General features: G+C 29.9%; 1 protein-coding gene across 2 annotated transcripts in view; it reads left to right on the top strand.

Annotated features, from left to right (window-relative positions):
• The window catches only part of Cht7 (chitinase 7), a 63,154-nt gene extending 46,857 nt beyond the window's left edge, over window positions 1-16,297 (top strand). For both annotated transcript variants that reach the window (XM_088181525.1, XM_088181526.1), the window contains exons 7-19: window positions 5,567-5,690; window positions 9,682-9,863; window positions 10,296-10,423; window positions 11,343-11,581; window positions 11,663-11,862; window positions 12,169-12,386; window positions 12,451-12,605; window positions 12,664-12,835; window positions 12,912-13,028; window positions 13,351-13,486; window positions 14,949-15,121; window positions 15,215-15,416; window positions 15,497-16,297. In XM_088181525.1, coding sequence (XP_088037651.1) covers window positions 5,567-5,690; window positions 9,682-9,863; window positions 10,296-10,423; window positions 11,343-11,581; window positions 11,663-11,862; window positions 12,169-12,386; window positions 12,451-12,605; window positions 12,664-12,835; window positions 12,912-13,028; window positions 13,351-13,486; window positions 14,949-15,121; window positions 15,215-15,416; window positions 15,497-15,711 — 2,261 coding nt within the window. In that variant the 3' untranslated portion in view covers window positions 15,712-16,297. The remainder of the gene's footprint in view (window positions 1-5,566; window positions 5,691-9,681; window positions 9,864-10,295; window positions 10,424-11,342; window positions 11,582-11,662; window positions 11,863-12,168; window positions 12,387-12,450; window positions 12,606-12,663; window positions 12,836-12,911; window positions 13,029-13,350; window positions 13,487-14,948; window positions 15,122-15,214; window positions 15,417-15,496) is intronic.
• Window positions 16,298-16,931: the final 634 nt, after the last annotated feature.

The following is a 16,931-nucleotide window of genomic DNA, read 5'->3' as shown; positions in this document are numbered from 1 at the left end:
ACCTATATGTAGTTAAACGTTTATAAGAACGAAGTGAACGTCAAACGAAATGGAAGGACGTGCGAAGCGAGGGAAACGTGCCGAGTGAATTGATGAGTTCTTCGGCCTGGGGGTGAATCGTGTTTAACGCCATCATCATTAGCAGATGTTAGATATGATGTTTGTGTTTTGATGGCGGTTGTATACATTGATGGGAGCATCGAAGACAGGAGTAAAAACGGGGGTGATTTTTTGCAAAAAAATATATAAAACATGATACTATATTAATTCTATAAATCAGGTTGAAACTGTCACTGTCCCTTTGTCACTGATAAACTCATCCATAAAATTTAATGAAAAATTGCTATGCGCTTAAGAATCAATGTTTCTTACTTATTGTGACCAAGAGACTCGTTCATTGGCTCACTTAATACTTTAAGGTCTATTGCGGCTTTTATAAGTCAATCCTAAAATTAAACATTTGAGACATATTTTCGGGACATTCCGATTTTACTTTTTAACTATCCCTGATATTTATTACAGGGAAAAAATACAAATTTCGATCTAAGAATAAATCCAAGATCTATTGCATTAAATTAAATCAAAATCTTTACATATCTAGAGTTTTCTTAAATCCTACATTGAAACCTGACAGGCGTAAGCCCAGTGCGTTACAATACAATGAGGTTAGTTAATCAGACGTAATAAATACTTACTAGTAGTTATTAAAACCACTGGATTGAAAAACTAAAAATCAGTGACATCTACTATATTTAATTAATTATAAATTTAAATGGGTATTATTATTTAAATCAATAGATGGACAATTTTAAATAAAAGTAGATTTTTTTAACATTATAGCAATGCTTAATAGTTATAGTAACAAAGCACTTATCATTAAAAATAAAACCTAACCGAATTCGAAATACATAACAGTTAACGTTACGTAATTAAAAATAAACCATGTATGTAAAATAAATAAAATCTCATATCTGACTTAAACAAACAATATCTAAAAAAATAATAATGATAATGTAATATTTACACATAGTTTGAAAAACTGGCAAAAGCGCTGGCTCTGGCGTAATCTGTTAGGATTGCATCAGAATGCTTAAAAACTAAACAGGCACATATATAATATGGATATTCATCATATAATATATAATATAATTATGAAAAGTAAATCATAGAGAAAAAACATATTTATTTATGTATATATATTACATTTTTAAAGAGTCATATGATCAAACTTCACATGAACTCGATAATATTATAACTATAATCGATAATCCTAACATTATAATAGCAATATATTTGCTATGTTTAATTTTTATTTAATATTCTTGAACTCGCGATTAGTGCGATGTAACAATGATAATGCAAATTATGTTAATAAAATACAAATATTTATTTACCGTTCTTAAATTTCATGCAATATAATTAAATAGGGGAGAAAGTCAATGTTAATTAAATCCAATCTTTAATTACAAACTAGAAAATAAAATAAATTATTAATTTAATATTTTTTGATTTTACAATACAGTTCTAATTGTCTTACCACTTTTTATAAATGTAATAAATTGGAAAAAAATATGATATATTATATACTTTATATATATTCATTAAATTATATTGCACATTAAGTGTTATGGTATATTTATATAATAAAAAAGCATTTCACTAAATTTCTATATTTAGTGGTCACACAAATTGATAGCTCAGTTATTTTATATTTATTATATAATGGTTTTTGCCATAAACCATTACTTTGAACGTGGAAAACCACCAAGCTACAATATTTCAAATACCCGGGTATCGAATATCCGGGTTTAAATTGCAAGTCATAGCATAAAATGTCATTATAATGGAGCCGGTTGATAGTCGTATATAGTTGACTCTATAATAAAGATAGCTAACATAATATTTACATTTATTGCCATTTCACCGTCAGAATAATCAGACATAACATTTTATATATTGCAATTAGAAATTGATTTCGTTAGGCCTTTAAATATACATACATATTTAATGAATCGTTATTTATTTAATAAATATGTAGGCATAAATGGTTTGTCGGTTTGCGCAATTCGGAATATAAAATATTGAGCAAACCGACAATATCGAACGATTGTTCCTGACGCGGCGAAGAGCTTTCGCAACTTATCGTACCATCGTTGGGCTTATCGCCAGATTTTCCGCATCACCTGAAGGATAACAATGTATAGTATTGAGGGTCGTAGGATAAGTTTGAAAATACAATTTATTCGCTGCTTACCATACACTTAAAGTTCATATTAAATACGACAATTTAATATTTTATTTATAATAAATAATATCTATATTATAAGAAATATTTTTTTAGTTTTTAATCTAAAAATTGTTTTACAGATGTTTATGAATTTTATATGTTACTCAAATGTGATAATATCATATTAAAAAAATATTTATTGTATGAAAACTTGATTATACAAAATTGTGGTCACATAAATTTTGCATTACTTTTACTTTTTAAGACACTAATTAAATTTAAATAAAACCATTGTGACATAATGGTTTATCTCAATACGTCACAATGGTTAAAAAAATAAATAATATATATATGTATGCAGAAGGATATTCGAATTTTTATGGCGATTTATGGCATTTTATGAATAATATTAAGAGCAGAGCGCCAATGTTGTATCATTGAGGAACCCTCAAAAGAGATATAAACGTAATGTTTTTCGTAACGATATTGATACATTTGTACTATATTTATTTGGGATTTATTTATTAATATTAATATTAATTAGGTAGTTCCCGTCACTTTTATATAGTGAATGTTTTATTTCTTACAATGAATAAAAAAATAATAACTTACGTATCTTCCATTAATAATGTTGAAATAAATACTATTGAACAAAAACATATCATAAGATATCTTATTGAGTGCCTAGACACTTTGAATATCAAAAAAAAATAATTACCATAATATTTCGTCAGGCAAACAAACATTAAGCTTTATGAAACTTTGCGGTCGCTAAGTCCTTCTGACATTTCCATCCGCTGTGTATCGAAACCGTTAATTTTCGTGCCGATCATATTATTCTATGACTCGTCGTGTTTATGAATTGAAATTGAAATATGAATAAAAAACGGTAATATCCGCGGCTGTTTCGCGATTTCGCCTTTCTAATGATGCGCTCACGTTGCGGTGCATCTTATCTCGTAAATAGACGTCTGTAGCATCCGAGGCTGTACATCTTCTAGACGCCGAAGATAAAATATATTGCGGAACCGAAGGTACTAATGTTGCGCAATATTTTATTGATTGTTGTTTTATGTCTCGTGTGAACTGTGTATGCGAATCGAGCAACAATCGAATTTACTTACGTTAGTCGATTACGTGAATTACGCGTAAAAGCTTTAAGAATAAAAATACGCCACGTTAATGGGCTAAAGGAGAAAATATATGAAACTGAGGATTTTCTTGGCTTATGCTGGCATATGATTTTATTGCTTGCGATCTCGTGCGAATTATTTTATAATGGACAAAGACAGTCCATTAGTCAGTCTTTTATTATATAATATTTTTAAATACTCTATAAAGCATTATAATTTCATTAATCAAAACGTTTTACATATAGATCATATCAAAGAGGTTTTCACTTTTTATTAAGAATTTTTCTGAACTCAAATTTTAATAATCTGCAATAAATTAGGATTATGTAACATATGACTTTTTACAACAATGAACACAAAAAAATAGTTTTAATGTTTAATATCAGAAATCGATAAAACCATAAAAGATATAAAAACTCATGTTACTCGTATGTCCTTGCTTTTGAACGTATCGCATATCAAACCAACATTTCAATTAATTTCATTGCCTTATTTACATTGTATCAATACTTGGAATTTAGATTCTCAGAATAATTTCAAAATAGAATTCCATATTTTTATATATAAATTCTAGATTTAATAAATTTATTTGTACTCTTCATACAATATGTATTTTATGTGATTTTAATTAATGCTTATATGATTTTACATTTTTATGTTGTGGAAAATGTATATTTATATTGTTTATTTTAAATATTCAATAAATAAAATAGGCGATTTATCTGAGAGTCTGTACCTATTTTTGTAACTTTTCTACAAAAATGTTAAAAATTCCATTATTAATATTTTTTGTTAAAATGGGAACTTTTAATTAAATATTTATTAAATTATAAATTTTCAATGCGATTTCTTATTTCTATATAAGTCAGAAATATAGATTTAAATAATAAACATACATAAAATTCTACCTCAAAAATAAATCAAAGTATAATTTCTGTATAATGCTGTATAAACTAGTAAAATTAAATACTTATATACAGCTTAAATACCATGTAGTTATTTTATATACCGGTTATAATTGATGATTTCGAATTGAAATATTACAAATAACTCATACCTATAATTGATTATATTTTTGCCCATTAAACATCATTACGCAACTCTATCTTAAATTACTAGCAACTTCGTCAAAGATTGCCAATTTAAATACCTCACGTTTATTCGCTGTTTAGTTAAATTCATTTTAGCGCATAATAAATACGAGCTTACAGCACGACAATTTAAAAGGATCATGACTGAATTGCTCGTCCTCTTCCATAGCTAAGAAACAATCACTTAATAATAATACTAATGATGACAAAGACTGCGACACCAAATCAGGGTATTGCGCAATCTTAGACAGCACGAACTGGATCGTTCGATACTATTACCTGTATAATGTGGTCTATAGTAAAAAAGCTCCGTAATCCGATTATAAGATTTTGCATTTATGTGTCACGTAATAAAGTGGCGGTTGCTCAACTGCTCGTTACGTTCGACAATGTAAAACTGTAATACACATAACACGCGTGTGCATAACAATGGAACATAGAATGCATACATGTGGTTTGTTCTTTGTGTTAAATTCGATGCAAATGTAAATAGAAAAAATATGTAAATTTCTGTGAGAGATTATCATAATTTTGACGAACGTTGAACTATTGTTAAAAAGTCAAATGCATAACTATTTAAAGATTCACAAAAAATTGTTATGTACCGTTTTAAAAATTAGCTAAATAAATTAATAAATATGAATTCATTTATTTTTCTGTGAAACAAAGTTTCTCATACATTGACATAAAATATATATTTTATGGCTTAAAGCTCACGTACGTGATTAAATTATGCAACATTAGATTTAATCGCATACCACAAATACAACCTGCAACAAAATTCGTATTCCCCATAGTGTAGCGGAATGCGACAAAACTTTTAAAACACTGTCGAGTATTCGCAAACGTGGCAAAATATGCACTCATGCACGCCAATTATTTAAACAACAATTTCGCCTTAAGATAATAATGGCTTTTTGCGCAACGTAAGCCCCCGAGGGCATTATGCTTGTTCTTCCGATGAAATTTGTGTCGTTGTTATCCACAGGCTGCACGACGAGGAAGTGTAACCTTTCTTATTACCTTCCTACTTGCTTGTGGTTGTTCTGACGCAAGCACGCGTAATGAGAGAAAAAAACGCAAGTGAAAGCCTATAATATTTTTCTTATTTACAGAACTGCGTGAAGCCTTCGAAGCAGAAGCCCAAGAAGTGAAGAGAGCTCGTCTCTTATTGACTGCCGCCGTGCCTGTAGGTCCTGACAATGTCAAGAGTGGATATGACGTCCCTGCTGTTGCCAGGTACTATTTCTGATCTGTTCTTAAAAAAATAAAAAGGAATGCACCCCTAAAAAAAAATTATGTAACTCTAAGGATTTTCTATTAGGAAAATGATCATTATTTTAAAAAAAATGTCTATAACTAATATTTTTTACAAATTAAAATATGCAGAGAAGCTTTAAGACAGTGATTTTATTTAGATTTAGTAGGTTGCATAGTAATGCTAAATTTATTTATTTTACTTATACATAAAAATTAATTAAAGTATTCGGAAAACGTTTTATATCTATTTTTCAATATAAATCTGACCATCATGACTTGCCAGATTCACCCACTGCATTTTAATGGCCATTATACTAACAATAATTATACAATTAAATATTAAAATAAAAAAACAATTATGGTGCATAGATAAAATATAGAGAACCATCCCGCATATATTTTCGCATATTCTCATAGCTATCGCCAAAAACATCCTTATGCTTGACAAGCTCATTGAGAAGCTGGATGGCTCATGTAAGAGCACTAAAATTGGCCGCAATGGACAAGAATAAGGGACTCGATCGCGACTCTCTCTAAAGCATTCTAAAGCTAAAATTACTTCATTGAGTAGACGATACGCCAGACATTATAGATTATCTTAATTTATATTTCAGTATATAAAATCCTTAATTAATCGTGGAAAAAAATAAAAACAGCATTGAATTTTTTTTATTCATTACTTACACACATGTTATTGTTTAAAACGTTAACCAAACAATAACTTGTCAAAATAATTTCTTAGTGATAAAAAAACGTCTTTTTCTCAACTACTAATTAATTTATTATTTACACATCTATATAACTTATTTTTTCAAGCTGAAAAACTTATCAATCAATATTTTGCTTTCTTTCACATTATCATTTCTTACGTTATTTACAGTAATTAAGTTATTGTTTAAAGGATATTGTTAAGCAAAATTATTTTGGGCCAGTCATTTTTTTATTTTGGCATTATTTTTGTAGTGACATATGGCTCATTATTTTTTAGTAGATAGTATTCATCTACAAGCAACTGATGCAAAAATTTTGTAAAAAAAAATAAGTGCTTTTTATGGATTGATCTGTATTGTTTTCGTGTAGCATTATGTACTCAAATTTACCAGCCTGAAAAACCAGTGACTAATAACTGAAAAACTTGTGCACCCTAAAGCAGTAATTTCTAACCGAAATGGTTTACTGGCCCAAAACAAAAATAAAAGTATACTATAGACGACACACATATAATTACACAATGGATATAAAATAATTTCAATCAATCATTATGGTATTTTCACGGTAAAACAAACTATAAACGTAATCATAAGAGCAATATTTTAAATTTGTTATACTTTTAATGACACTTTTATTGAGGAATTTATTTTTATTAAAATAATGCATGAAAATTAATGAAAAAGTGCATGTGACAGTTCACATGCATCTTTGTATTTTGATTTATTAGCTTTTAATTAATAAATTTATGTGAGATGTATTGTCGTTCAATTTTAAAATTAAGGTTGTTACACGACTGACGCCAAAAAAATTACCAGTAGTATCCTTTTTGGGATAATTAAAAGAAACAGTCCTATAATAATATATATTTTTTCTGGGACTATAACTTGTACCCAAAAGGTATTTAAATTCAGTTTTTTTTTGGCTTATCATTTGCCGAAACATATTTTTAATGTAATCTAAGAGCAGTATATCTATTTTTATGCCACTTTTATCTATAAATACATTTTTATTAAAAGAATACATGAACATTTATATTCAAGACAGTTTATATTAATCTTATCGTTCTGATTTATTCATGTAAGATGGAATGACATATTATTTGTTATTTAGCAAAAAAAAAACTGACTCGGAGTATTTCTATTAGTAAAATAAAAATACAGTTATAAAACAAGATACGTTTAATCTGTGCCAATAACCTGTCATTAGTATTGCTTAAACATTTGCATAAAACATATTTTTTAGTATTTTTTTAATAAAATAATGCATAAAAACATATATTCAAGACAGTTCAGATGCATTTTCGCGATTTATTTTATCGGCTTTTTAAGACTAATAAATAACAGCAAAAAATATCAGCTAAATTAGTATACTGAATTAATTTACCTAGTGTTTAGATTGATTACCTTTTTACTGCAGGATTTTGTGTCATTTGAATGGTTTTTATTTAAAGTTTTCGCTTGAACTCTCTAAATATGTTTAAACCCTTCAAATTATATCGTATCATTATCATTTAACAAAATTTTTCAATCTGTATATATAAATATATAGTTTTATAATTAAGATCTGACTCTTTTTAACTTGCCCTTTTAATTCACATCAAGTGCTTGTATGGTGCTATTCCTGGTTAATTTAACATACCTTTAAAACCACGTCAAAAGCACAAAGAGACTCAAATAAGATGTTAGGTGGTGTTTTACCCCCCAGCGAACTATGCGGGTCCAGACGTTGCAGCATCACGTTGCAAAACTTATCTCTAGAGATCTTTGATATTCGCATGTCGCAACAGACGCTACTCCAATATCATCGCTTTGTAATTTACAATTTAAAGAACTTTTCTGTGTAATTTATGGCTGTTAATAATATCGATCAACGCGAGCGTTAATTAAATTTTAGTTTGTTTGTGTAACAGAACTGAAAGCAGAGTTACTATATCAAAATATGGTATGTGCGTTAAATTAACTGTTTATCGTATAAACATGGACGGCGTGTTTTGTATGTGTCAATATTAATTTTATAATATAAGAGCGAACAGTTTATGGTGCCGCAATGTAATTACATATATACATGTGAACAGCGTGGATTTTACAAGTTATGTTGTGTAATGTGTGCTACTAATTAATTAACGATATATGTTTAACTTGTATATTAAATTAATGTTATAAAATGTTATTTGTCTTTATTTGACATACCATATAATATTAAAAAATGTTCAAGGCAAATATAATTTAATTATTTATATACAAATTTGTTTGGCAAATTGAACTATTTAATTTACTACTATTATTATTAATAATAATAATAATAATAAATATTTTCCTCATCGAAAATATTTTATAATAAAACATTTAAGTTACAAATATAAGATTATATTTTTAATACTTCTGTAAAAAATCTTATATTTGTAGTCTAGATTTGTATTGCAACAACATGACATTTTTTGTTGCAAGCAAAAATTAAAAAACCTAATATTTTTATAAAAGTATGTACTAATTTTATCATGCTATTAGTTTTTTATAGAGTAAAATTATAATCAAGATAGATCCTACAAATTAATATTAATAACGAATATATACAAATAAAACTTGATTACAAAAATATAAAATCGAATATTTTGTTAAAGCAAAAACGATATATTGTGATAAATTGAAGCTAGAAATAAATCATACTAACTTTTCTTATATTTGTGCTAAAAATATTGATAATCTGCAAGTTGATATATTTTTAATACTCACATTTGGATAATTCGATTATGGCAGTTTTATTTAAACTTAGTGCTGCATAATATCATTTTAATAATACATATTATTAGTTGATCTTACTAATAATATATTTCAGATTACTTTATAATCCGTAATATTATCAGGTCCACAAAATATGCTTATGTATAATATTTTTTATCATATAATAACCTTCTAAAATGTTTTATATTATAAAAAATTACGCCAATTACTAACAAATTAAATGAATACATATTATGTTATGAGGCCAGGGATTGAAATTATTAAAAAAAGAAGTTACAACATTACAATTACTAAGACGTTGTTATTTTACAATTGCACAATTTTGCAGTACCCCAGTTAACCATATATATGTACATTATGAAGCTTTTAAACGTATAATTAAATTCATAAGTATATAAACATATAAGTAATTCAAGTTTAACTTCCTAGTGTCCATTGAAACCTTCAAAACGATAAGCGTTCACTGTTCACCTCCTTCCGGCAATCGTGCTAAAATTCGGTTATTCTTTGTTTTCCAGCTATTTAGATTTCATCAACCTCATGGCTTACGACTTCCACGGCAAATGGGAAAGGGAGACTGGTCACAATGCGCCTCTCTACTCTCCCTCTTCAGACTCCGAATGGAGGAAGCAGCTTTCAGTGGATCACGCTGCTTCGATGTGGGTCAAACTCGGTGCACCCAAGGAAAAACTCGTTATTGGTAAGCATGCACTAGAACAACGCTATACTGACCGAGTATTGTGCTCGCCTCTCTCGGATACAAAATGAAACGTCTCGAATGGAATAGATTTTAAGATTTGGAACTGTTACGTAAGCATATGTTTGTTTATATATATATAACATGGTACGTATGAAACGCTTTCTAGAAACAATAACAAAGATTTGATCTGTATCTTTATTTTATAACAAAGAATCATTGTCTCTCGCGATGCTTAAATTAAGATAATGATAATGATTATAAGATGTCATGTTCAGATAGGATTCAAAATAGACTTATAGTTATATTTCATAGGGTTTAAGAACTACACAGATATGAAGTATCTCGAGGAACTAAGGCAACGGTGCAATTTGGCCATTTTGTTACATGTTGTTTTTGCGATCGTTACTCACGTGTTGCCGACTGATCATTCAGGTATGCCGACATACGGAAGGACTTTCACTCTGTCCAACCCGAACAACTTCAAGGTGAACTCCCCGGCGACTGGAGGCGGCAAGGCGGGCGAGTACACCAAGGAAGCTGGTTTCCTGGCCTATTACGAGGTAAAGTGACCGCTAACTTAATTATTCTTAAATGTCACATCCATCGCCTCTCGGGCGTAGGATTAATCAGATTAGTGTAAGATGCCTGTATCTTCGTAAAGCATCTGCACCTTGATATTATATTGTACTATATTATTTTAAGCAGAGTCTATTCAACATCTGGGGAATTTGTGTATAATGAAAATGACGCAATTTAAGTTTAATATTTTACTTTATTATATACATACATATAAAATATTTTGGAGCAATTTATTTAGGGACCCAGACCCTCGGCGGCAAGCCATTTCGGCTACGTTCTGGATTCGATGTCATCAGAATAACGAGGTGGCGCAGACAAAAGAGGGCCTCGCTCTGTAAAGGCAACTCGAAGAGAATGCCGTTAAGGGACTATTTAAAAAGCCTGAAAGCCTGACTTAAGTGCGCTAACCTAGTGGCGTAGGCGGAGGGGGCGGGCCTGCTTGGGGGCGGCATATTCGCGATGGGATCGTCTAGTGCGGTTCTTAACCCTGAATGTACTAAAACATATATAAATCCACGAATAACAAGAGCATAATAATGACCAATTTATTATTTTAAGAAATGCTGATTTTATGACCTTACAAAAAATGTATGGGGGGGCGGCAATTTTAAGGATGCCTAACTACGCCACTGCGCTAACCTCTCTGCTTATCTTCGCAATCTAAAATCAAATGTTTGACGTGGCTCATAAATGTTGCTATACCTAGCGAATAAAAATCATTATATTTATTATCGGAATAATAATTTGTAATAATAATTAATTATATGTTTTATGTGTATTAATTATAGTTAACTTTGAACTATTTGTAAGCACCCAAATATATTTTTTATTTGCTATCATCTTATTGACATCTGTCGTCTACGATCCAAACTTTATTAAAATAAATAATATTTTTTACAGATCTGTGAGATGTTGCAAAATGGAGCTGCTTATGTTTGGGACGATGAGATGAAAGTGCCTTATGCAGTTCATGGAGATCAATGGATCGGCTTTGACGATGAAAGGTCAATTAGAAACAAGATGAAATGGATCAAGGACAATGGATTTGCCGGAGCTATGGTCTGGACCGTTGACATGGACGACTTCAGCGGAAACGTTTGCGGAGGCAATGTCAAATATCCTTTGATCGGAGCTATGAGGTAGTCTATATTTTTTGTTTTTGTATACTGTGTGTATTTTATGATTACAAATTAGATTTAATTGTTTATATTTATTTACAGAGAGGAACTGAGAGGAATTTCTCGCGGTAAAGACGCCAAGGACGTGGACTGGGAGAAAGTAGCCCAAAGCATCGTCGTTGAAGTCACTGAAAAGCCCAAGGCCGTCAAAATCAACGTAGCTGAAGTGTTAACCAAAGCTCGCGTCAAGCCCCAAAAGAGAATCATGATCAAATCCGGATCGTCCTACGAGGATAAGAACAGTTGAGTGGCATAATTTATATTGCAAATCCCTTTTCAAAAAAAGCAATTCTCCGCCCAGATTACATATTCACGTCTCGCGTCAGCGTTCTTATTACGCCGCTCAATATTCATAACGCACATTCTGCTCGTAGAACAATTTCACTTTTGTTTGAGGCGTCGTGAATGTGTCACATGGCCTCTTTCCGAACATTGTGCTTCGTTAAAATAAATCACTTAACCTTATGATCCTTTGAGCCATCACCCCGAAACTTTCACGCATTGTTATCGTTATTATATATTTACCAAGAAAAACTTTCCAATTTCAGAGCGAGCGCCTCAAGTCTTTTGCTACATGACTTCATGGTCCCAGAAGAGACCTGGTGCAGGAAAATTCTTACCTGAAAATATCGATCCTCTATTGTGTACGCATTTGATTTACGCTTTCGCGACATTGAAAGATCATAAATTATCCGAAGGAGATGAAAAAGATGGAGATATGTACGAAAAAGTCATCGCTCTCAGAGAAACGAATCCAAATCTTAAAGTAAGTTGAGCACTAACATATATTGATACATCTTAACAGATCTAACAAAATATTATAAACACAGATACTACTTGCCATCGGTGGTTGGGCTTTTGGATCTACGCCATTCAAAGAATTGACATCCAACGTATTCAGAATGAACCAATTCGTCTATGAAGCCATTGATTTCTTGAGAGATTATCAGTTCAATGGATTGGATGTAGATTGGGAATACCCCAGGTAATTATTAATTGATTATAAATATTTATATGTGAGATTAATTATGTGTGTGTTTTAGGGGAGCTGATGACAGAGCTTCTTATGTTGCATTGTTGAAAGAATTGAGATTGGCGTTCGAAGGTGAAGCGAAATCATCTGGACAACCTCGTCTTTTGCTTACTGCAGCTGTCCCAGCTTCGTTTGAGGCTATTGCTGCTGGATATGATGTTCCAGAAATCTCTAAATATTTGGTAATAATTTTTTACATCTATTATTATTATTGATTTATTTTTTATTACTTCTAACACTCTTTTTTTATAATTTCAGGACTTCATCAACGTAATGACCTATGACTTCCATGGCCAATGGGAACGCCAAGTAGGCCATAACAGTCCTTTGTTCCCACTCGAGAGTGCCACTAGTTACCAGAAGAAACTCACAGTCGTAAGTCTCGCATTTCATACCGTTTTAAGCATAACTTACCGTAAAACTATCGTCTATCCGTCATCGGCTTTCATGCAAGAGAAAACAGATATTTAACACTTCACGCACATACGCGCATTTTCGTGCGTGATCATCATTCATGGAGCCGATTTCGTAAAAAAAGAAAGAAAAAAGATATGCGGAACCTCGGTGAAATCGGGTTGGAGAAAAGGCCTACCCATTGTTCGCAACAATGTATAGATTGGGCCGCATAACGTATTCCGAGCGGGTTGCTTAGGATCGGTTCTGACAGACAAAATCTCTGACCCTGTTCACGTTTCAGGACTATTCGGCCAGGGAATGGGTCAAGCAGGGAGCTCCCAAAGAGAAATTGATGATTGGAATGCCCACATATGGACGCTCGTTTAATTTAGTTAACACGACGCAGTTTGACATCGGAGCAGCGGCTTCTGGAGGAGGTAAGACAGACAATTATATTCAATGTAAACTTTGTTCACAGTCAATAGGCAGCACATATCAAAAGCATTTCATTGGTCAGCTTTTTTGAATAAGTTTGAATAAGTTACCAATGCCTGTTTTACCAATATCGCATATGGATCTTTCTAAAACAGTGCATTTGACCAATCAATGCATTTAGTGTCCTGCATTTTAAAAATTATTAGAATGCATCATACCCATATTGTTGTTTGTATAAATCTCACAGTGACTATAGATATTGTGGGCATTGAAACTGGAAAAATTATGTGTACTGAAAGAGATATAAAAATGTGTATATCTATTTAGTATTATAGTTTTTTAACTATATCATGTAACTCTGATTTTATTCACTGATTTTGATTTTGCATTAGAACATATTAACTATTTTTTATCTTTTGATTTTAACATAAGTAATCCAACTTTCAGACACGTAAACGATTTCTCACATTTATAAAATAAAATCACAGTTAAAAAATATAAATTTGATCAACAGTTATAAAATAAAACAACAGATAAAATATAAATTTGATTATATCAAAAAGATTGAAAAACTGAGATAAAATACAAATATTTGAGCATCGCTGAAAATATATATCCTATTGATAAGGTATTAAAAATAAGTACATATTTGCGCGTAATAATAATCGGTGTATAAATATTCTTCATAAGCTAGTACCAAAAAACATTTCTTAGTACATTTGAGATATTATTTTTCCAAATTATAAAATAATATATGGCGCATTTAAGAAAAGCCCGATAGCAAAAAATATGTATTTGAAGCAATGTTAATAAAAGTATGATTTTTTAGTACTCGACATTTTATTATAATATAGGGTTGGTATATAGTTCATTGTTTATATCATTACTTCAAAATATTACATATGTACACACATGTGCAGAATATATTTAACATAGTACTATGAACAGAAGTATTGATTTACGTCGTTAAAGCTTATTTTAAAATGCAAATGAAGCTCTCCTCTAAAGCTTATATGCTGAACAATTATTTTTATTTTGACTATACATTCGCTGTTAACTTCTTAATCTTATGCTACTTACAAAATATATTATAAAAATGTAATCTAGTATCTCTAAGTATATTTATATACTAAATATAATTGTAATCTAAAAGCAATTTTTTTTTATTTTGAATGTAAATATAATTTATTAATTTTACCATTATATTAAATATATATTTACAAAGAGCTTATCAATGTGAATTTAAAATATATATTTATAAAGAGCTTATCAACCTGACAGCAAATTTTCTTTGACACTAAAGCGTCGCAAATTATTAAGTACTGGCTTGTTTGATACTAAAGAAAAAATAATTGATTAAATAATATTCCGGGTCGAAAATAACCACAATGTCATTCTCTCAGGGCCTAAATTCCCACAAAAGTTAATTAAATATTTATCTCATCAAATCAATACAATTTACAGGAACTCCCGGAAAGTACACGAATGAAGCCGGATTCATGTCTTATTACGAAGTGTGTGATTTCCTTCATGGCGAAAACACAACACTCGTATGGGACAACGAACAGCAAGTGCCATTCGCTTACAGAGGAGACCAATGGGTAGGATTCGACGATGAGAGAAGTTTGAAGACAAAGGTATGCAATAATATAGCCGAGTCTTGAACCAATTGTATTTTTATTAAATATACGCGTTAAGAGATGGTGTGATGCTTTTATTATTATTTATAGATGGCTTGGTTGAAAGAAGAAGGCTTCGGTGGTATCATGATTTGGTCCATCGACATGGATGACTTCCGAGGTCAGTGCGGTACTGGTAAATACCCGTTGATCAGCGCTATGAGACAGGAATTGGACGGATACAAAGTGGCATTAGAATACGACGGACCATTTGAATCTTCGAATCCGAATGGACAATATACTACTAAAAACCGTATGTATTAATAAATTAATAAATTGATTAAAGGTGTGTTTTTTTATGTGATTTAAATATATTATTTTTAATATTTACAGCTAATGAAGTAACCTGTGAGGAAGAAGAAGGTCACATATCTTACCATAAAGATAAGGCTGATTGTACCATGTACTACATGTGCGAAGGTGAAAGAAAACATCACATGCCTTGCCCCTCAAATTTAGTTTTCAACCCTAACGAGAACGTCTGTGATTGGCCAGAAAACGTAGAGGGTTGCATGCATCACACACAAGCTCCCCCCACCAGTAGATAATTAATTTAGCTATTATTTAATAAATAAAGAAATAAACATTTATCCACAATTTTTCATGTGGAACAATTTCTAACACGTCGAAAATCACAAATCAAAAATCATTTCATTAAATTACATAAATTAATATGTTGTATATGCATATAGTAATGTAAACGAAAAAGTACAAGTGATTCTTCTTTTGTACAGTGTGTTTAAAACATATGTTTGTGTTTTATAAATATATGTGAAATAATTTATTATTATTATGTATGTGTTTTTTTTTAATTTTATGTGTCAACATTTGCAAGCTCTCTATATGAATAATATATCATCTAAATCATATTTCTCATCGAATAAATTAGATTTTTCTATTATTTATATTGAATCACTAAAATATCAGCACTCGTTAGTATCAGTGTTATTGTGTAAAAATCATCAATTCTCAGCGAATCATAAAACTAAGGATATTAAATTATATTCAACACGTTAAGTAATAGTAGGCGTAATTATAGTTTAGATAATTATGTATTATTATTGAATATATTGTTTATGTGTAAGATTGTAAATATTATTGTGATAAAAAATAAAAAATAAAAATATAAACATTTACAAATGTTTTATTCATTCCATTTTTTAATTCTTAGTAACTTTTTGAGTAATGGTCAGTGAAGCACTTTCAATAATATTCGTGTTATAATCCTAAATGATTATTATATAAACTAATTTTATACTAGATTTTTATAGAATCAATTATTTTCACGTCTTCGTCTTCGTTAATATAAAACTGATCATTTATCATAAAAAGACTTTTTAATAATGGCTGGTTATTTATTAAGATCACTGACCAGAATCAGAAAAAAATACTGACCCAATAAAAACACGTCTTATTAGTTATACTTGAAAACGATAGGCAAGGAATAAATATTATAATTTTTTTATAATTTTAATTTTAATTATTTATTTTTATTTTATTTGTTAAATTAAAATATAAGAAATGCTCTATATTAAAAAAAAATATTTATACAGTTTGGACTTAAGTTGAAATTGAAAAACATCACTTAAAATATCAACCATATATAAAAATTATATTTTAGCAACTCTTCTAAAATAAATTTTAGTAAAGTGTTTAAAGTGTTAATAAAATTTCAATATTAATAATTTATTTATATACAAGAAAAGCCATATAATTCTACTTTAAAAATAATAAAACTGCAAAAATATGATCAATTTTAGTAGTGTTG

The sequence above is a fragment of the Plectrocnemia conspersa genome, unplaced genomic scaffold (assembly GCF_051122295.1).
Source record: "Plectrocnemia conspersa isolate PC_06_02 unplaced genomic scaffold, ASM5112229v1 ptg000002l, whole genome shotgun sequence".
NCBI lineage: Eukaryota > Metazoa > Arthropoda > Insecta > Trichoptera > Polycentropodidae > Plectrocnemia > Plectrocnemia conspersa.
Note: the sequence above shows the minus strand (reverse complement) of the source record. Positions and strands in the feature narration are given on the sequence as shown.